The 23,927-nt window shown below is 30.4% G+C and overlaps 1 protein-coding gene across 4 annotated transcripts in view; it reads right to left on the bottom strand.

Moving 5' to 3' along the window:
- Positions 1-1,775: 1,775 nt before the first annotated feature.
- Positions 1,776-23,927, bottom strand: part of LOC134701277 (uncharacterized) — a 49,624-nt gene continuing 27,472 nt past the window's right edge. For 3 of the 4 annotated variants that reach the window (XM_063562404.1, XM_063562405.1, XM_063562403.1), the window contains exons 5-8: positions 11,868-12,045; positions 10,427-10,582; positions 9,303-9,343; positions 1,776-2,594 (exon numbers count right to left, since the gene is read on the bottom strand). In XM_063562404.1, the coding sequence (XP_063418474.1) occupies positions 2,517-2,594; positions 9,303-9,343; positions 10,427-10,582; positions 11,868-12,045 (453 nt within the window). In that variant the 3' untranslated portion in view covers positions 1,776-2,516. The remainder of the gene's footprint in view (positions 2,595-9,302; positions 9,344-10,426; positions 10,583-11,867; positions 12,046-23,927) is intronic. The other variant, XM_063562406.1, reaches the window with a different exon arrangement.

The raw sequence follows: 23,927 nt of genomic DNA, 5'->3' as shown, positions 1-23,927 counted from the left end.
TACAGTATTTGTTTTTAAATTTTCGGCTTTCAATGTTTCAATGAAGGTGAATCCAGAAAATCACTTCGAACGCATGTAATTTTAGTGTTGTTATCATTTTTATTTGACGGATATGTAAACAATTGTTTGTTTTTCCAAAAGATCATTGTTGAATGGTTTACTTGTTGATACAGACAATGTCTATTTTAACAGTAGTAACATCTGTGATTAAATTTTTTGGCGGTTCTTTTATAACACAGAAAGAAATGTTAAATCTAAAAAAAGATGGGCCAACGATACCATAATGACATTTAAACTCTTAGATCGAAAAGAAACCGACAATGACATGGTTAAACAAGAAAATACAAACAGACACATAATGGTACACAAGACACATCATAGAAAACTATAGACTTAGCAACATGAAACTCAACAAAAACTGGGATGATCTGTGATGCGTCGGAAATGTAAGCAGATCCTGCTCCACGTGTGGCACCCTTCGTGTTGCTCATGTAATTATAAAGCCGGTATATAGTCTTATTCGGTATGTCATATTGATGAAAACAGAAGGGTATTATAGTTACAACATAAGGAACGTATCAGATATCATTAGTGCAACGGTTGTTCCATAACGGTCAACCAATTCGTAATAACGTCCATGAAATTACGAAGGGATGATTTTAAATTCTCCATTTGGAAAACTTTAATTGCTTCCTTTTTGAGCACCAACACTTTAACAAGAAAATAATGATAGGAAATTCAAACCCGTGAATATCGTGGCAATTGGGATTAGGCAGGGCCTGTTGGAATCTTGCTACATAGAAATGGAAAGATCACAATAGGGAAGCTGAAATCATTTATTTTAACGTAAAGTTTTGTTTTCAACTGATCCTCATTGTCAATTTCTAGATGTAAGTCAATATATAAGGTAGACTTAGCTGTATCTATTTTATTCTTTATATTTAGTTCGATGGAATAGTTTTAACAGCAGAAGTACACACTCGTCTATAAGTCTTTAAATATTTATTTTCGAAAACTTTTCCGTTATAAAACGAATTATTTTACGGAAACTATTTCATTATTTTGTCTTTCAAATTTTGGTATACAATTAGTAAACGTGTCCTATATAGCATTTACCTATTAGTGGGTACAAAAAGCGGATTGGTCAGACAAAAAAACTTTGCAATTGGTTATAAGCACGCGTCATTGAAGAATAATTAAAAAGACTAATCGACACAAATTCATAATAATGTGTCCGGGAAAGAGGACATGCCTTATGCCAACTGTTATCGTATGAAGTTGCATTTCGACTTTTCTTTTTTGCGTCTAGTAGCATTGTAACAATTGTATATTATAGCTGTGGTTACACCTAACCGGATAGTTCGAACAAATGCCTGAAAAAACATATTTTCCATTTACAAAATTTGTATCCACTGGGAGTCCGTTCGTTGTACTGACCTTATTAAACGGACGTGTAACGAATGGCTAACGGACACAAACAGGATATGTAACGTACAAGAAACAGAAACATACCAGAAAAAACGGGTGTCGAACGTACATCCAACGTCGAGTACCATTGAAAAGGACACCTGACGGAAGCGTACAGGATAACACGAATGAATAACATAAGTAGAAAACTAAAGGTGGCATATATACTAGTCAACAAAAGAAACGATACAAGACTTTTATTCAAATTAAAGATAAAGTTTTCCGTTCATTGGACCAATATTGAAGGAAGTAATACTTAATCATTATGGAAATATAAATCCGTTTAAAAAAATATTTTTTTTGCTTTTGTGACGTTTTTTCGCGATTTTTTTTTTTTTTACAAAATTTACATAAAACGACAATTTTAAAAACAGAAGTTCCAACTAATGATGCCAACCTCTCATTTAAAGGTAAAGACAGTGTTTGCCATCAATTTTTTTTATTAAATCATACAGTTTCTTCGTTTATTAGTTAAGCAAAGTTCGTCCCCACGAGAAATCGTTAAAATGTATACATTATCACCTGATTTACCATTGACAGTATGTGTAAAGTGATATTCAAAAAGTGGTAACAATCTTTAAACTATTCCGAAAGGTTCGAAATTTACTGTGTATTGTTTTCATATCTAAAGCATTGATTTGAGACGAAAATAAAAAAAAAATTTTTTTGCAATTTTTGAGATTTCAAAAGACACTTTTTTTCCCAAAAATTTAAAAAAAAACAATATTTCAACCCATTAGTTACAACATGAACATAACTTGATTAGCATATTGAATATTTTAAAACAAATTTGAAATTTTATTTAGTACTTAGAAAATTATGTGTCGACTTTTTATTCAACTTTCCGCAAAACTAATTTACACCCTATGATCGTTTACACGGAATTTAGATACTTTCCGAAAAGTTTGATTTTCATTATCACATGTGCATACATTGCAAATGAAAGCTTTTTAAAATAGTGTATATCATTTTGTTTTATATGTAACACTTTTTGATAAATTTTATTTCAAAGTCGTGTATCGTTTCTTTTGTTGACTAGTATATATTGCTTAAATCCTCCAGTCATCCGCTGTACCTGAAAAGGGCATGACTTCATTCACATATTCGTCGATGATGGCTTGGCTCATCTGAAATAATAAACATGCAAACAATTGATGAAATTAGACTTGTAAAACAGTTTTGCGTACTATTGTATCTATCAATGACGGGAGCGTGTCAGATGGACATGGTTTACAAGTAAGAGTCATCCGTTTATTATCATGTTTGCTTTTGACAAAGTAGGTTCAGAAGGACAAATACACAGAACAGTTATCCATTTTTTTTAAAGGCCAGGGACACCTTAGTTCCCTTTATTTTCGTGTTACGTTTGGTTTTGCACGAAAGGTGTGCAAATACAGCGCTGCTCCGATTCGAACCTTTTTGAACCAATGAAGTAGTTGATGCTTTTTAAATCTGTTGATTTTATAAACCTCTGGTATGAAAACGTATATGGTGTTATACAGAACTCCACTTAATGTACTATAGTTTGCTCAAGAAGTAAGATTTCTAAGTGTAATTGCTACAATGAATCCTGGTTCTAGCAAGTTTCTGCACAATGTGTTCTGTTTTGCTATACGAGGACCGACACACTGCAATATCGCTGGGTACTCCAAAGAAAGTGTACACAGGACTGTCGATAATCCTGCCATAGTTCGGTAATGACTAGACCAAAACTCTACGTCTTAAGCTTTTAAGACTAAGCCATGATCTTGTCCTCAATCTCATTTGTCTTCTAGATATTTATGTGGGTGTCTATTAAAGTATGAAAATGTGGTATGACTGTCATTTGGACGATTATCAATTGAAGTCCAAATATCGTCTATGTACGAACCTATAGATCAGCGTACATATGTATGAACTGAACTAGCGATTAAAACCCTAACTGTATAATCAGCTCTAAAACATGTAACAACATAACAAAACATTGCACGATCGATGAAAATACAAAGACCTTAATTTATAACAAATCAATCAGCGAATTACAAAAATGTCATTCATCAATCGAAAGTAAAATTATTGTAGTTGTCAACTCATCTAGTTCAATCTACATGATCTAATAACAATAGAAGAAGGTCTTTTGTCAGAGCAATGCTCGAATTCTAGAGAAATTAAATTCTATAAGTCCTTGTATGTTACACATCATTACTACAGATAAGCTGATGATCGCTGACACCTACAATTCGAAAGTTGGCATTCATTCTTTATTAAACCAAAGTTCATATAGTGTGATAAGAAAGATCAGATACAATTTTGTAGTGTTAACAACATAAAACGAGTTTCAATATAATATTGAATACAATATTGGTTTAAAAAAGCATACCGATTTTACTGTGAGCGTAAATTATATTAATACTACAAATTAAGACGGATTATACATATAAATTGGTTTAGGACAAGTATAATGTGGATATAACATGTTTTAAGGTAAAGTTTTTATCAAAATAAAAAATAAAAAAAATGGTACATGGTTTCATTATATTGTTCTTCATATCTATAAACAGTAACTGTTGGTAGTAAATTTTAATTTGATTTAACACAGGGCTATTTTAAACCCATGATCTTTATTTCAGTTAACGCAGTTGAACAATTCTCTTTTGAATTTAACGATGATATATTTATGTGTTCTGTCTTTTAATTTAAAGAATAATTGTCATAGTTAAGTAAGTTAATAATTTTGTAAAACTAAGTGAAAAAATAAACTTCAAATTGATGAACAGGTTGACCTATTATCTCTAAATCTAAATTTAAACATGTTGGCACTTTAAATCAACTTGTTCTGCATTTGGGAATTACAAAGAGTAATACAAAATAGTATTCATCATTTGTGTTACGGTGATCAAGTACCGATAAAGATGGTCTTTGTTTTACAAACCAAAATTCAAATTTTTTTTTTTTTCGGCAAAGACATGATTATATACATACATGTACACGAGAAAGAAAAACACCCCAAAAATAAACCCATTCTATATTCCAAAGGTATTGTACATGTTGTCCATGTTATATGATTATTCAAATGTTAACGCTAGCTTTAATTGTGTTTGTCACACGACGTCGTATGTTATTTTTTTTTTCAAAATCACTGGCAATACAATTGATTAAAATAGACAAATTACATAAAATTAAATAACTTTGAATTTACATCCGATATACGCACTGCATTTTTCTTGGTTTTATATATATATATAAGTGTGATATGTGCACATCGTTTTATTATGAGGATTTGCTTCTAAATTTGCAATATTTCTTGTTGGTAAACGGTACCATTCATCTTAATGTAGACGCGTGTTTATGTTATCATATTGTTATGATCGTAAATTTATGATCGAAAAGCTTTTAAATTGGTTTTAATAACTTTGATATGAAAAGTAATAATGGTCTTTCTATGGATTTATCTGCTTTCTCAAAGTCAATGGTAATGCAACATTGTGCTAATACTAATAATACAAAATCTCTGTGAGGCTTTTTTGTCACACTTAAATTATATGCCAATTATTAGCTTGATAAACAATTCTATCGGACATTTTAATCGGAACGCTTTTTTGTCACACTTAAAATTATATGTCAATTATTAGCTTAATACACTATTCTATCGGACATTTTAATCGGAACGCGCTATCGTTTATCCTGGCCGATCGGGACACTATTTACATACTACAGATTGATGTTCTACGGTTGTGTTTTTCCAATCAAAAGCGTTCATTTGGTTTAACATTCATTGTCAAAATGTTCATTCCATTCAATTATTTTGGGTTGATATGTCTGTTGACGATGCTCAGAAGATCTGCACATTTATTTAACGACGCAACACAAATATTTAGTCATGTTTCGCAATATCATGGTTTCTGTTTCTGTTTCGCTTTTTTTAAACTGTGAATAAACTTTATATTTCTTACACAAAAAAAAATTACAATACAAAATCGATAAAAAAAATATAAATAGTTTGACTCTGAACAAAGCTATGTACTCGGATTCATATAATAAGGTCGTCTTATAAATTTTATAGTTTAACATTTTTTTATCAAATAATTCTAACCGTTATGCAAAATCGTCGTACTTTTATTTCTGTGCAATGTTAATAATCATCTGTAATGTTCTCTTTTAAGTGAATGACTTTCCCGAAAATAGTTTGTCAAAAATAGATAAGCTATATAATACACACGCACTCTTCTAATGACCAGTGAGATAAAACGAGCTTAACAAAACACTATTTACACTTGCACAAAAAATATAAAATACAAAAAAAGCAACGTGAAAGACCAAAGTTAACAATATATATACATACTTAGTTATTACGTGTTAAAATAATGAAAACAAATCACATCTAAAAGGGAAAATTCATTTTACAAATATGAGTTCTGTGAAAATATCCCTGGAATGGTCGAATACGAACCCGCAATTTTCTATCCTCGAGTTGTTTGTCTAATAAGTTCTAACCATTTTACTCTTTATATCTATCATTTAAGTTTGATTTTATATCATATTAAATTTGTATACCAACTAATCAATGACAACTTTATAATTACACACATCATTCATGTTTGGCAATGTTGACAATATTACCAATATATCCTTAATTTGTACAACATCAAGATGTGTGCACAAATCCAAATCACGGAATTTTCCACCAAAGTGCATTTATAGTATTATCCTTGGTAAGTCCTTAATGTAGATTTAAGGGTTTACGGCATTAACTGCACCATCTCGTTTTCTCGCAAACATTTTCTTGAACACAGTACATGTAGTTCGAATTTAATATGTTCACAGATACGGAAAGCTTTTTTTTTAAAGATTGTCACGTACAACCTCTCTCGAAAGTTAAATTGTTCTCAAACTTTCAACTGTCTACTCACATAAAGTGACGTTTTTGCTCGTGTTAGCACACTTTGTATACAAACATGTTTGTAATTACTTAATAATATAAGAAAAGGTGCAAAGTCCATTACGAATGTGAAGTGCTTATAAAATTAACTTATTCATTAATGTTCTTAATGGTACACCATGATTTCACTTTGAAAATGAGATCAGGAACTTAAATATTGTGTCATTTGATATCTAAAGTTCTCTTATGAGTGTGATCAAGTTAAGTTCAATTCCACAATTATCTATGATTATTGTCAACAGTGTCATGAATGTCGCTTTCATATTGACGTCTAATCAACCAGCCAGTCGCCTATAGAAGTAATTTTTCACCTAAGACTACCTCAAAGCTTTTTTTCTTGGAAGTACCTGCGAATTATTCCTAATTGCCGCACAAACTTTTCTTCCAGAATTACGGGTACATCTATTCTCGATTACAATATTATTCAACCAGGTGTAATGAAACAATTTCTGCTTATGTGTTTTAGGTTCTTGTTCCATGAGTCCATTCTATTTTGTTTGCTTCTACATTAGCACGTGCGGTGTATCTAGTATTTAGAACGATATTTTCGTATGTATGCAGTTCAGATTTTTTTTATATATCTAAATTACTTTTGCAAATAGTATCTATCTATCAATTAAACTGATCACAAATACCAGGTTAAACATTTGTCTACACTAGACATGAGTTTCGTCCACAAAAGACGCATCCGCGATGATCATAGCAAACAAAGTAAAATTACCATATACAAGACGATCAGGTTGGTGGCACTGATATCTCAAAATTGAAAAATTTTCTTAAATACAGCTTAGGCAATAGTAATGTATTTCTAGGGGGCGGGATTCCTTTGCATTAGAAATGCGATGTATTTTAAAAAGTTAAAACATATATTGATGCCTCAGATCAATTCAAGAATGCAAAATTTACAGGAATTATATTTTTTTGTATATCATTACAAAAACAATGCATGGGACCAATTACGTTTTCACATTTTGGAAACACAATATTGAAAAATACAAAACACACAAATTGACAGTGTGACTTGTGAGATATGACGCGTCTTCTGTATTCTTTGATATAAAAATAGCTAAATATTATATTTATAAGAATTAAATAGTATTTATTTTAAAAATTAGAATATATATATAATGGTATAATTGTATGATTCAAATTAAAAATTAAAGAATGATGCTACGAAAATATTTTAAAAATTGTGTGACACAATTACAGAATTTATTAGTTTTTACCATGTATTAATTATTATTTCTAAATATAAAATGATTATAGCATAAAAAATAGTCTGAATGATTTTACCTTTTTTGTAACATCTTTAAACGGCAATATTTTACATCTTTTTGGAGTAAACATTTCAATTTTCATCACTGTTTCATTCCGTTGGTCAATCATCAGCAAAACGCAAATGATATAAGAGTAAAAACGTTTAAAACTGTTTGACTTATTGTTCCAAGATACTTTATTTATGCTAGACAGATCGATTCCATTAGTGTTGAAAAAAACAATTTTTACTTTGAAAAGACAAGTTTAGATATGAATTCCTTCATCTTTTTCACGGTCCGTATGTTTGAATTTAAGAATTAAAGTAATTCAATAAGAGTGTTTCGGTTATCAACCCTCTCTTATAGCTTTATTGACACCAAAACTCAATAAGTCTGGAGTAAAATACAACTATCCTCGAATCTATTACAAGGCCAATACAGCTACGGATAGTTCATACTTATACTATATTATCATATCAAACTTTCATTTTTAGGCTAGCAAAGCCTTACAGTTGACCTTGCCCCATAATTTATAGTCTTTTTTATTACTCTAATTTAAACTCATTCGAAATTACAAAGACTATTTGTTTAAACGGGCTCTAGCTACGAGATATATAAACAATCGTAAATGATTTTTTAGTTTAATCAGTGATGAAAATGAAATAATGAAATAATAATTCGCTTTCAATGTTAGACAGTATGGTTCCATAATAAGCTAAGTTACATTGATAATGAATAATTCATTTGCAAGTGAATAATCATACCTCATTAAATCCGTATTCACGTGAACTTCAATTTAATCCTTTAGGTAGAGATGGATAACGCACGAATTGTGCGTGTGTCGTTAATTTAATGAAAATAATGTCAACATTGAAAGTGAAACACAGGTAAATCATTTCATTTACTGATTCAATCTCCCTAAACAATATTATTTTACAAGTCAAAAGATGATTAAAACGTAGTTTTCATCTATAATATAAAATTAAACCGATCTAGAAAAATCCAATTGCACGAGTTCATTGTCTATCTATATCTATTTTTATGTTTATACTGTTTGACGGAGGTTTTAGGAGGTCATATTGATAGTTAACTTTTGTTTTGATTTGAATGGATGTTTTACATGGTTCATTTTGTTATGAATCAAATATGATAAATTGAGTCAAATCGGCGAACATGAATTTGACTGCTAGTGCCCCTAACACGTAAAAGTAAAGGTAAAGTGCAGCAATTCGTATATGTTGTTTTCGAATACTACGAAAACAACCAAGTATTTTTCGGCAATATGAATTTGTAAGAATATCCCGCAGTATGTACGTACATTTATTTCAATTCTTTACATTTTCTCGAAATTACAAGGTCGTCACTTTCCTGGCTTGTAAATAAAGTATTTTATGAAATCAAATTTTGTTAAATTTAACAAGACATCACTTTTTTGTCTAGAATACCAAAATCGCGTGACAAGCAAGCTCTGGTATTTAAATGTAGCGAACAATTAAAAAGTCTAGATTTTTTAAAAGTGAAATCGGTGTTTGACATTGGATAAGTTAAGCTGACTAAAATTTTAGAAATTTGCTTTCAAAATTGCAGAGGTAAAGCGATTTTTTTTTTAAGAAAACATTAGTGATAAAACCGATGGTCTTAACTGCCACATTATTTCACACCTTCTTTCCTCCATCTTTCATAAACGAAGCTTCCTCTTCTACTGAAAAAAAACCAGATGCAGGTAGTACTTCAATTTGAAAAACAATCACATTATAAGTCACATGTATAATAACAAAGGAAACTTTCTGTATGTACTGACGTTTAACATTTGTTTAATTGCTTGTTGAGTTTACCACTCAAATATTAACTATATGTATAAGATGATTAAAAAAAATAATTCATGGGGGCTTGAATATATCGTGATTTTACAACGGATTGGCCCTTAATGCAAAATATTTTACCCTAAGCGATATACTAAAGCTCCCAAGACATATTACGATTCTAATAGAACAAATACGGCAGTTCATTTGGATCCAGGCGCTCAAAGTGGAGGCAAATTGTTGCCTTTCCCATAAATAAACGCACTATTAAATGTGTGTAAAAGAACGGAGCAAAATGTATTAGTGACATGCTTAAACTAATTAATATAACGTATTTGGAGAATGTTTTGAATAATTTTAAATGATAATTTACTTATATGTCTTATATGTATAAACCATTGGCTTATGACACATTTTAGCATCGTTTGTTTACGTTTTCTTGTTGTGATGATTTTTGGTTTCACAAGCGTGCATTTTCCCGTAAACATGCTTATATTCTTACGTCATCGTTCTTTGACGTCGGGTAGCTAATTCACAACAAAGCATATATCGTGGGAGTACGATCGGAACAGACCAAACAATATATTCATATTTATTACATGGGTGTGTGTGCAAAGCGTTTAAAAGGATGTCGTGTTGGAATGTATGTTTTTTACAAATATATTAAAAGACACATTCTCTTGGGATTTCTTGATTCACTGATATATAAAGTTATTTGTTTTTCCAATTTCTTGAGTTACTTTGTTAATAGTGTAATGACTGAAGATTGACATATTGATAATCAGTTGATTACCAGGTGTTATCTTAACTTGTATTGCTGTTTGTCAATTCTTAATTTCCCGGCCAATTGATAAGTTTGTCAAAATATGGGATCAAGTGCATCCTTAATAAATAGCGCACTGATATGTGTGTTTTATTTCATAAGTATTTTTTTTGTTTTTTTTTTGTTTTTTACATATGTCAATTCAAGATAACAACCATACCTTCAAGCTCGTTATTTCTATTGTTATGTTTGTTGTTTCCATTTCGTCTTTTCCAGAGTACCAATGCTACTCCTAAGCCAACTATTATGCAAGCTACACATACACATACAACAGGGATTATAATAGTCGTTTTACTGTCGTGTGTAGTTTGTGACGCTTAAAATATGAATATATGATATATTAAACAGCTTAATTGACATATTATATAATTCAATATGGAAAGTTTATAAAAAAGGCATAGTTTTTTTTTATTGAACATTTCTTTCTATGTCAAAAGCATTTTTTAACATCTATTTTTATGACAGATATTTATTTGTTTATTGATGTTATATTTCGAAATTATGTTTGTGGTTGATCTATGAAATGATTATAAATTTTTAGGATAGTTAGGACATTCAATGACTCAATTGTTTTGTTTTGAATAAACATTCTTTAATCATAAAAATGGTTTTTAAACGTACATTTTCTTTTCTTAAATTCTAGTGTCATAAAGATCACATTTGGTTATTCATTATTACGAACAAGAAAATGTTCAATATACAAATTATTATTGTTAAATGTTGACCCTTCATACAAATCTACTTCTATTCAAAAATTATTTTATCGCTAATAGAGCGAATTAATTTTTTTACTAATTGTACACGTCTTTCTGTTTCTCCTTTTCTTTTAAATATTGAGTAATGATTGTTTTTCATTACAACACTACTTCAGTTTTAATTAATATAAGTTAAAGGTAAATGTGCCATTAATTTGTTTTTCAGTTGTCAGTGTATGTATCTTTTGTTTTAGCACACATAATTCGTAATTATATTAAACTGCTTGTGTGTACTGTCCTAAATCAATTCTAGTTTTTCGTTTTTATTCTCTGGTTAACATGTCGAAATGTACCGTTATATTATTTATATATATTTCTCTGTCTTGTGAATTTTTACATTTATTTGTACTGTATTCCTGTCATGCAATGTTGTCATTTAAGTGGTATATTTAACATTGCTATTAAGCGAGAAGGTCTAGCTAGCCATCAAACCAGGTTCAACCCCCTATTTTTTCTTTAAATGGTTTGTACCAATTCAGGAATAGGGCAGTTGTTATCTTATAGTTCGTTTCTGTGTATGTTGCATTTTCGTTAGTATTTTTCTTGTTGCACTTCAGTGATATAATGTTTCGTTGCTTTCCTCTTATAGTTGACGTATTTCACTCGGATTTAGTTTGTAGCCCGGATTTGTTTCCTCTTAATCGATTTATAACTTTTGAACAGAGGTATTCTACTGAAGCTTTTTTTTTAGCTATAACTCTTCTTCATTTGTATGTTCCATTCTCCTTTGTGTATTTTAACAAGTATGCTATGTTTTAATTTATACTATAAAGTTAAAATTGATTTGAAGTACTTATATATGGATAATTGTCATTAAAAGATAAAATATTTACAAACATAACATACGGTTGCAGAGATTGATGTTTTCCGAGGGAATCAAATGCTTCGTCTTTCCTACTTGACATTCAATTTCTAATTTCTCGCCACATGGCGAAATTGCATCACTTGATTCCAAACTGTAGGTCACATTAAATAACACGTGTGACTTATTTTCAGCCAACACAGGTATAACTCTTTTTGCTCCCTGAAATGTGATAAAAGCATAAGAAGAGACCCATAGATAGATACAAAGTTCGACAATATAGATACAACTGCAACCAGTGTGTTATGATAGTTCTCCAGTCAGAACAGTTTAAATTGTCTATTTTAAGAGCGAGGCCTGCCGATATTTTAAAATATTAAAACTCAACTGTTGACAGTGGAGACATATTGTAATACACAAGTTATAGTGGTGGAATCTGTTTTTCTAATGATTCTTATCTTTCTTTTTCAGATTTGAAGAAAGTTTTGTTCTTTATACGTGACATCATCAGACATGGTCGCTTATTTTTCAGGACGTCACAATAGATAATTCAGAAGTGATCAAGAATAATGTAACGTCATAATTAGATTTGGAAAAATCATTTGCCGAGGACAGATTTTTTACAAGTGAGAAGAAATATATTTTCTCACACCGCTCATGAAATGTGAAACAGCACAAAATTGGAGAACTTTAATCCATGTAACAAACATCACAAAAATAAGCTTTTGTTACATCTTTTGACATCGGACTCGGACTTCTCTTGAGCTGAATTTAAATGTGCTATTTGTTATGCGTTAACTTTTCTACATTGGCTGGAGGTATAGGGGGAGGGTTGAGATTTCATATACATTTTTAACCCCGCCGCAATTGTGTGCCTGTCCCAAGTCAGGAGCCTATGGCCTTTGTTAGTCTTGTATGATTTTTAATTTTAGTTTCTTGTGTATAATTCGGAGTTTAGTATGACGTCCATTAGCACTGTACTACACTACAAACTGCTCAGAGTCTTTATTGACCAGTTTTTGTGCTCGACCAGTAAAATCGAGCACACATTTTACTCGACTAGTCTCGACATTGTCTCGACTGGACTTAACTGTACTTAAGTGTACTCGACTAGGTCTCAACTTTACTTAATTAGTCTGAAATGGTCTTGACCAAGGCTCGACCTGTCTCGACCTGTCTTGACTAGTCTCGACTCAGTCTGAACCAGTCTCGACCTGTCTCGACTAGTCTTGACCTTCAAATTTAGTTTTGACTGGTATAAAGAAGCCCATCTAACTAAATTAAATATTGATCTTACAAAATTCAAGCTTATTAGGTAGTTTGATTACTGGCTGTGAAATAAAAAAAAAAAAATTTACAATAGGTAAAAATAAAAATTATTCTATAAATTCAGATAGGCATCTTTAAATTTTCAAATAACTTTTTCAAATCAACTTGGATTTTCATCAAACTATGCACCTATCTAAGATATATATCAAGCTTACTGAATCCCATTTCATTTACTTTTTTGTTGTATAGCTATGAAATTTAAGAATTAAAGTCATCTCGGTAAAAAAAAGCTAGGATTTGCAATTTGGACAAAATAGAGATAGGCATCTTTAATTTTTTTAATAAGTTTTTCAAAATCACTTGGATTTTCAACAAACTATGCAGCTATCTTAGATATATATCAAGCTTACTGAATCCCATTTCATTTACTTTTTTGTTGTATTGCTGTAAAATTTAAGAATTAAAGTCATCTCGGTAAAAAAAGCTAGGATTTGCAATTTGGACAAAATGGAGATAGGCATCTTTATTTTTTTTAATAACTTTTTCAAATCAACTTGGATTGTCATCAAACTATGCAGCTATCATAGATTTATATTAATCTTACTGAATTCCATTTCATTTACTTTTTTGTTGTACTGTTGTAAAATTTAAGAATTAAAGTAATGTTGGTAAAAAAAGCTAGAATTTGCAATTCGGACAAAATAGATAGTACACTTTAATTTTTTTAATAACTTTTTCAAATCAACTTGGATTTTGATCAAACAAGACAGCTATCTTAGATACATATCAAGCTTCTTGAATCCCAGGTTATTTAGATTTTAGTTGTATTGCTGTAAAATTTAAGAATCAACGTATTCTAGGTATAAAAGCTAGGATTTGCAGTTTTGACAAAATAGAGATAGTACACTTTAGTTTTTTCATAACTTTTTGAAATCAACTTAGATTTTCATCAAACTCTATAACTATCTTTGCAATATTCTTGCTAAATATCTTACTAAACCATAAGTTGTTATTTAGCTTGGTGTATTTCTGTCAAATTTAAGAATTTAATTAATCTACATGTAGGTCAAAAAGCTTTGATAATAGAAATATATCTTTCTTTAAATAAAAATATTAAATTTTTGTCTTAACAAAAAAAAGGTGTCTTTTATAAGATTTCATATCTCTTTCAAATCAGCATAAACAAAAATAAACCCCTTTTTTGTAGTAAAACAAAAAATTAATATCATGAACTTTCATAACAATCCTTGAAAACCTTTTAAAAAAAGAAATGTGTTCCAAAGTTACAGTAAAAATTTATTTTAATCAAATCTTAAAATATTTTTTGGTCAAATTTAATGACATGGCACTATACATGGTTTAATTACATCAGTACACCTGAGTTTTACAGGTAAAAAGAAAGCCCTACTTTTCTTAAACTCGTGTATTACTTAGCAAGAGAATTAAAAAAGCCTTGCGATTTAGATTAAACAGGATGTTGCAACTTTGAATAAATGTTATTTAGAATTTAAAACTCTCTGGGAGATGTGATCTTTTTAATTAGTTTGCCCCAAGCAAAAGGTATTGCCTTATAAATCACCACAAATCAGAAGAACTATTTGAATAATTTCTTTAATTTTTTTTTGCTTTTTGATATATTTATAGGATATATATATCAAAAGGAATAAAACATTAAAGGAATTATATAACTAATTTATATATACTTTTTCCAAAATTATGAGGAAAGATATGTATCTAATATTGTAGCTTTTTGACCTACGTGTAGACTAATTAAATTCTTAAATTTGACAGAAATACACCAAACTAAATAACAACCTATGTTTCAGTAAGACTGATACATCACCAAGGTAGCTATATAGTTTGAATAAAATCCAAGTTGATTTGAAAAAGTTATTAACAAGTTTAAAGTGTACTATCTCTATTTTGTCAAAACTGCAAATCCTAGCTTTTTTTACCCAGATTAAATTAATTCTTAAATTTGACAGCAATACACCAAACTAAATAACAACCTGGGATTCAGTAAGATTAATTCATCAACAGGGTAGCTATATAGTTTGAATAAATCCAAGTTGACTTGAAAAAAATATTAAAAAAATTAAAGTGTCCTATATATCTTTATTTTGTTTGAACTGCAAATTCTAGCTTTCTTGACCTAGATTAATTAAATTCTTAAATTTGACAGCAATTCAACAAAAAACAAAATAACCTGGGATTCAGTAAGCTTGATATATATCTAAGAGAGCTGCATAGTTTGATGAAAATCCAAGTTGATTTGAAAAAGTTATTAGAAAAATTAAAGTGTACTATCTCTATTTTGTCCGAATTGCAAATCCTAGCTTTTTTTACCAACATTTCTTTAATTCTTAAATTTTACAGCAATACAATAAAAAAGTAAAAGAAATAGGATTCAGTAAGCTTGATATATATCTAAGATAGCTGCATAGTTTGATGACAATCCAAGTTGATTTGAAAAAGTTATTAAAAAAATTAAAGATGCCTATCTCTATTTTGTCTGAATTGCAAATCCTAGCTTTTTTTACCGAGATGACTTTAATTCTTAAATTTTACAGCAATACAATAAAAAAGTAAATGAAATGGGATTCAATAAGCTTGATATATATCTAAGATAGCTGCATAGTTTGATGAAAATCCAAGTGATTTTGAAAAAGTTCTTAGAAAATTTAAAGTGTACTATCTCTATTTTGTCCGAAATTGCAAATCCTAGCTTTTTTTACCAACATTTCTTTAATTCTTAAATTTTACAGCAATACAATAAAAAAGTAAATGAAATGGGATTCAGTAAGCTTGATATATATCTAAGATAGCTGCATAGTTTGATGACAATCCAAGTTGATTTGAAAAAGTAATTAAAAAAATTAAAGATGCCTATCTCTATTTTGTCCAAATTGCAAATCCTAGCTTTTTTTACCGAGATGACTTTAATTCTTAAATTTTACAGCAATACAACAAAAAAGTAAATGAAATGGGATTCAGTAAGCTTGATATATATCTAAGATAGCTGCATAGTTTGATGAAAATCCAAGTGATTTTAAAAAAAGTTATTAAAAAATTTAAAGATGCCTATCTCTATTTTGTCCAAATTGCAAATCCTAGCTTTTTTTACCGAGATGACTTTAATTCTTAAATTTCATAGCTATACAACAAAAAAGTAAATGAAATGGGATTCAGTAAGCTTGATATATATCTTGAATAGGTGCATAGTTTGATGAAAATCCAAGTTGATTTGAAAAAGTTATTAGAAAATTTAAAGATGCCTATCTGAATTTATATAATATTTTTTTTTTTACCTATTGTAAAAAAATTTTTTTTTTAATTCACAGCCAGTAATCAAACTACCAAATGAGCGTGAATTTTGTAAGATCAATATTTAATTTAGTTAGATGGGCTTCTTTATACCAGTCAAAACTAAATTTGAAGGTCAAGACTAGTCGAGACAGGTTGAGACTGGTTCAGACTGAGTCGAGACTAGTCGAGACAGGTCGAGACTGGTTCAGACTGAGTCGAGACTAGTCAAGACAGGTCGAGACTGGTTCAGACTGAGTCGAGACTAGTCAAGACAGGTCGAGACAGGTCGAGCCTTGGTCAAGACCATTTCAGACTAATTAAGTAAAGTCGAGACCTAGTCGAGTACACTTAAGTACAGTTAAGTCCAGTCGAGACAATGTCGAGACTAGTCGAGTAAAATGTGTGCTCGATTTTACTGGTCGAGCACAAAAACTGGTCAATTCAGACTCTGAACAGTTTGTAGTGCTAGTATACATATTTTTTAGGGGCCAGCTGAAGGACTCCTACGGTTGCGGGAATTCTCGCTACATTGAAGACCCGTTGGTGGCCTTCGGCTGTTGTCTGCTCTATGGTCGGGTTGTTGTCACTTTGACACATTCACCAATTCCTTTCTCAATTTTTTTTCCTAATAATTATGTTTTTTCCGTTGTGTCGAATGATTTTATTTCTTTATCTTGTTGTATATGAATTTTGTTGTATATGTATTTTGTTGAAAAGCGAATATACAATGTGTGTAGTAAATATAAAACACTGCATACAAGGTTTGTGTTGTCAAATAATCAACAAACATGACCATAAAGTCATGTTTCAAGAATAAACAGAAAAGTTTATCGTAATGTTCATCTTTGTCTTGTAGAAAGACACCCATTATTTGTTCGTTGTGCAATTTGTATCATTGTTTTTTTTAATCATGATCAATGGTCTCATACACTGTGTATTTTGTAAAACTTTATATCTGACGTTAATGAAACGCTGAAATGATAATAAAAGAAGAAACATGGAAACGTGTTTCTCCTCTTATATTTAATGCGTTTCCCTCAGTTTTAGTTTGTTACCCCGATCTTGTTTTTTGTCCATGGATTTATGAGTTTTGAACAGTGGTATACTACTGTTGCCTTTATTTCTCGTGTAAAGCAAGCATAAATAATAAAAGTGTATGAACTAAGTTCACATAAATGTTAGAAAAAAAACAATCGGAAAACCTGAAGTTTCAATTGAGTGAGCTCAGATGGAACTTATGGTAAAGCTATCCTTCTAATCATGTAATCATTCTACTGCAAATTTATCGACGTAAAACATGTTCAAAATGGCTTGTACTTTCAATTTGACATGATTTGCAAAATTAAGTGTTGTTGTATGCACAGTAAGCATGCAAAAGTGTTTATATTTCTTCATAAAATACAATCTTACATTTTTTTTTTATTTGTAACTAAATATATCAGACATATTGACGCTAACTGAGTTAAAAAGAATAACGAGTACTAAAGGCAACAGTAGTATGAAAAACTGTCATAAAATCAATTTAAGCACCAACACCATAAAACCCGTTTTCGTCTATTCCGCATATTTTCGAAAAGCAACATAATAATACACTAAAAAACATATTTCGTATGTTGCAAATGCTAGGTACAGCGTTAATATATGTAAATTTTAAGCATCGATGGAACAATGCAACGTCTGTTATAACAATTCTTATATAGCAATATTATCTATTCATATCAAAGACTGTTGTCCTTGCTTATTTTGTTTAGAAAATCATCGTTTTGTGATATCCTCTTCAATATGTATTCATTTCATATAAATGCTTTAAACGAAACATTTTTCGTTAGAACATTTAGTTTTAAAGACAGATATTGAATATTGACATTATCTTTTTTGAAGCCAAGAACATTAATCTTTTTCATCAATAAGCAGTTTGAAAGAAGAAGAAAAATAATGACATTCATTGTCTGTACTTAAGTATAGTTGATAATTAAAGACTGTGGCTTGCATGTGCGTATGCAATTTTGAATCTTGACTGATATACATGATTTACAATATCCGTCGTATTGATTGAAACACAAAGAGAAAATATCAATATGAGGGAAATCAGTTCATCCTCGGTAAGGCTGTAAATTACAATTTAATTTGTAGCTTCAGGTACAAATTAAAATTGAAATTTACTATACATATTTCTTCAAGAGACATGACAAGCCATTTTAAGTGCACAATAGAAGATTTCATGTTCTAAAGGGAAGTCAATAATCAAAGTATGCTAAATGCTTCTTCATTATCAATTTCAATTAGCAGTATTTACAATGTTACTTTCAAAACGGAAAAAAAGTTTCCAGGTGCCTGCTCCTCATCTTTTTGGCTATGTTGTATGCTAGCACTGTCATTTATAGACTTGCTATATGAAATATCCATGTTAATGGTAGCGGTGTTGATGGTGGTATTGCCGATGGTGGTTGTATGAAACACAGGTCCTTAAAAAGATTGTTTGAATGTTTATGCACCGTAATCCTTTTTTACGTTTCTTGTTATTATTTATCGAACTTCAATAGGAAGGTGTCTACTACAAAATAAATGACGAGATTTGTATTTTACTGGTACCATTACATCTATTTGGATCTACATCAAAATCATATGTATCTTAAATCTTTTTCTGTGTTGGTGATAAAAAGTCTGAAATATAATTAATTAGTTAGTTTTTAAGTATCAAATACTAGTACTTAAGGTGGTACCCAACACTTTCACTAAAATTAATTTGGCTCGTTTAATTTTCATAAAATTTTGCCAAAGTATTCACTTCGACCTTTTAACAAAAATATTAAAATATAAAAAAAAATTGATCCTACCGTTTTGTCAGAAAAATTACACTGGTTATATAGCAATCTGATAAACACAAATTTTGATCATTGAGAAGCTTAATATTCCTTTTACAACACAACGTAATTAAAACGTTTAGCTGATTTTATAGAGTTATCTCCCTGTAGTGTTAAGTACCACCTTAAAATGATAAAAGTGTATATCGACTTAATTTCCGATAAGATGAAACGTTTTATATGAGATTATAACAATGAATGGCATCATTTAAATTGCAAGAGAATACTGGTTCAACATTGAACCAAGTCGCAACTGTTTCTCTATTTTTGTTTATTTTTTGAAGGGGATAATAGATGAATAGATCAGAAGTTCATTCAAGTTGATAATAGTTGGAATGGCATAATAATTTTACAAGTCGTCCATGTTTACTTTTAATTGTAGTATATGAGTCAATATGTCAATCATTTATTCATTAAATAAAACATGTTCCTTTTGATAGTTGATAATATATTTCCATAGAAAACTTGTGTGCGACATTTTTTCAAATTTTTACTTACATGGATATAGATAAGATACTATATATAATTCAAATAATTGTAGAAAATGTATATAGAATATAATTGTATATTTTTTTCCTTTTAAAAAGTAAATATAATTAAAAAAATATCAAATTTTAACCACAACTTTTAGATGTAAAGCCAAAATCATATTCGCCACCAGTGATGATTAATAATTTAACTTTGAAGTATGGAAATATCTCAGACAAAACGTATATACTGATTTTCGCTTGGGCTTGTCTCAAATACAATAAATATAGAATAATACATGGCAAAATCCGTATCGCATGCTATATCACCACGAGAAACCAATATCAGTCCCGAGGGTCGCAGGTCCCGAGAGCCGCAGGTCCCGAGGGCTGATATTGGTCGAGTGGTGATACAGCATGCGATACGGATTTTGCCATGTAGTATTCTGTTTATCATTTATTTTAATAGCATCGGATTCATTGGATATCCTTTTTTTTTAAATCGTCCGAAAGTATAAGCAAGAAAAACACACTGCGATTTTACTGAAATTTTCCAGTTGACCTTTTTTTATATATATATTATTTGATTAATATCCACTTCGTAATGTCCCCTATAACATAATAACATTCTCAATATACTTTAAGACCATGTATATAAATGCATTCACGATACTGTCCCTATATTATTTCAACTAAAATCAATATTTAAAAAAAATTACCAAGTAACAACATGAAAAATAAATACAATGTACCTTAAGATGTAGAAATGTTTAAAGTTTTATTGTTTATTAGGCGATGATTTGTCATGGTCATTTTAATGTTCTGACGAGGTGAACACAAAGAGAAATACACTACAAACTGCTCAGAGTCTGAATTGACCAGTTTTTGTGCTCGACCAGTAAAATCGAGCATATATTTTACTCGACTAGTCTCGACATTGTCTCGACTGGACTTAAGGTGGCTCACCCCAATAGTGACCCCCGGTAGATTTTTTTTATTTTCACTTATTCTGTAGATTTTTTTATGCTGAATCCAAAAATGCAAAGAAAAAAGGGGGTCACCAGGCTCGTTTTCCCCTCAAATTGAAGCGAAATGTGCGATTTTGACCCTTTTTCCAAACATGTCCACCCTTACAACAATAACGGTTACATCAAATTCAAAGAGTTTTAAAACCAAGTCAGTATAATTTTTATGTGAAAAAACATAAGAATTTGAAATGTAAACCTTTCCCGTTGTTGTTTTTGACTTAAAAATCTTTTTATTTTCAGATTTATGTCTAAATTTTGCATTTTCTAATTTCAGTTTAAGGCAAAAAATATTGATTGAATCGATTTTTCGTAAAATTTTCCCGGTAGATTTTTTTTAAAAACAGATATGTCAAAGCTATGAACTTTTCGAGCATTTTAAGGTAAAATAAAATGGGGGTCACCAGGCTTTTAAAAAAGTTACGAGCTTTTGTTTAACCCCTCTACCCCATAAGGTCTGATTTCAATGCAGTCCATTAATTACTCAATTGTGAATTCTTTATTGGTGGCTTTAATAAAATAATGTTTGAAATTATATCAATAAACGATGGCTGAATATAAATGTGGTTATCGTATGACTGTTTGTTATCAAGAAGCGAAATTTTGATAATTTAGGTGAAATACGGTAATTTTGTCTGGCGCGAGTTGCTTCCCTCTAAGTTGGCGCCATTATCGGACCAGAGGAATTCCAAGGTCGCCTTGCCGAGCAGCATACTACATTGATGAATACGACCATTTACATGCATAACAGACATTGTGGCGAATATGTAACGATGAAGGTAGAGTTATTACATAAGAAAACATATATTTTGATATTTTAGACAGCCAAATATTACCAGTATCACGAAAAATACAAATTTGGGGGCTGTCTCAAAATACTCGCTACTGTTGAAATGCACTGCGACTGAGACCTTGTACGAGCTCAATTTCTGTTCCATGTTTAATCGTTATAGCTGGTATCTTCTTTATGTGTTTCTCTTAGTATTTTCAGCCTTTACTGGCAAGTTGTTAACATGTCTGGCCCGTTTTGAAAGATATCCGTGTGCAAACAGACGAAGAGGAGGGGATGACATCTAGCTACTATGAAGCCACAACTGTCATTTTTACGCTACTGTTAGTGTCAATGAATAAGTCTTTTTTGATCATCATTTGGTAGGCCTAAATCTAATTTCGTAGCCAAGTTACATAGAGTTAGGGTCATATGTATGTAGGGTACCCCATAGCTTCCCTAGGGCAGTTTTTACTCCCTTGCCCCAACTATATTTCCCTTCCTTTTTACCCTAAAATTTTCTCCTCTTACTTCATTACTTCCATCTCCTTGTTCCAAGACAAAATAAAAATGACAACATGTATTTCCAAGATAACCCTTTTCTCTGATCCCTCATTCCCCTGTCTCCTTTACCCTGTCCACCCCCTCAAATAATCAATTAAGGTTCTCAAGGGGTTTGATTGACTTGTTTTTTGTTGTTGTTGAGAATATGACATAATTGGCCTAATTTGTAAATGATAACCCTTACAGTAGGAGACAATACATCTTTTAAACATATACAGAGTGTCGCCATAAGTATTTGTCACTTAAGATTTTTAGCTGTATATATATATTGTATTAAAAACTACATTAAAAACAAAATATTTTGGGGTCATTTTGGATTGATTTTAAGCAACCTGGTACCAAGGATTTGTATAGTTAACTTTACAAATCTTTGCTGGTACCAATAGAAGCAGTATTGTCACAGGTTTGTATATTGTGGTTTTATTCTTTTTTAGTCTCATTTTCATTATTTTCTGTTAAGATATTCGCTATATATAATCAATCAAATTAAATTGTTAAAAAATATTTTATGCATTCACAAGGAAAAACAAAAACACTTAAAACGAACCTATTATCAAATAAACACATATTAATATAGACCATTCTACTTCTTTTAAGGTCTCGTAGATATAAATTAAATCCAACCATACATTTTTAAATGCCCTCAAAATATTTTTTTGAAGTTATGTGTTTTTATATGAAATATTTACATGATATACATTTTTGTACATGTAGCCAAAAAAAGCAGGTGACAAATACTTTGGCCAGGTTCTGTATTTTGAGTTGAAAATAATTGTTGCTTTGTGAATAGTAATTTTTAATAAATACAAAACTTGTGTATACTATATTCCAAATAGGGTACAAAAAGCCATAATTTATTCATGAGGACTGAGCTGCATTTTCAAAATTGAAGGCAGTTTGCCTTTACCAATGTTATTAAACTAAATAAAATTCATAATTAATGCCTATATATTATTCTTGCTATCAACAAACACACATGAAAGTTGAATTTTTGGTGGGGTTGCTTTTACTTTTCTAGAGTTATGCCCCTTTACAAATTTTTAAATAGCTAAATTTTTGTTCCTTTCTTTAACACAAGTTTGCTTTATCCAAATATTGTGATACTTAAATGCAATGCTTACTACAACACGCCTCAGATTAAGTAAAAATTTGGGTGGTGTCACTCTTTTCATTCTTTATATGCAAGCGGCTGCTCATCTGTGTCCTATGGACACATTCCCCATTATGAACATGTCTACATCTATATGCTTTTGAATGTCAATAATTGTTGATTTTCTGACAGAATTACTCTGATATTTAATTTCAGGCTGCAGTACATTTGCATATGTACATGCAAATGGAAGGAGTGATCTTGGAATGTTCAACTTTACTTGGAAACTATTTGCACAGTACTGACAGAATTTTATGAGAAGCCAGTATCATCTAGTCTTGCAACCGGAAACTATGTGTAAAGTGCTGAAACTTAAGAACAACATTCTACATGTATATGCAATATGTGTTGCCACAATCCACTTGAGGAGCAGAGATCAACTATAAATTGGAACTACATATATGCCTTAGTGCTGTCAAAATCCTTTAAAAATGCAATCAAAAGGACCTGCTTCACCTACCTGTCCCAATGATGAATAAAGATCATATATATATATTGAGTCTTATAAAAAAAAAGGAGAATAAAAATTATGAAAATATAGAGCTGATCAGCTAATGATTGTACATGTACATGATGTATAAATGGCAACAATACTTACATGTATACTAGAACATTCAAATTAACAATATTAATACATGTTTTATAAATTTGATCTCGGAGACATTTGAGGAATAAAATCAATAACGTTTC

The sequence above is a fragment of the Mytilus trossulus genome, unplaced genomic scaffold (genome assembly GCF_036588685.1).
Source record: "Mytilus trossulus isolate FHL-02 unplaced genomic scaffold, PNRI_Mtr1.1.1.hap1 h1tg000234l__unscaffolded, whole genome shotgun sequence".
NCBI classification, from domain to species: domain Eukaryota; kingdom Metazoa; phylum Mollusca; class Bivalvia; order Mytilida; family Mytilidae; genus Mytilus; species Mytilus trossulus.
This window is presented reverse-complemented; position numbering and strand designations above follow the sequence as displayed.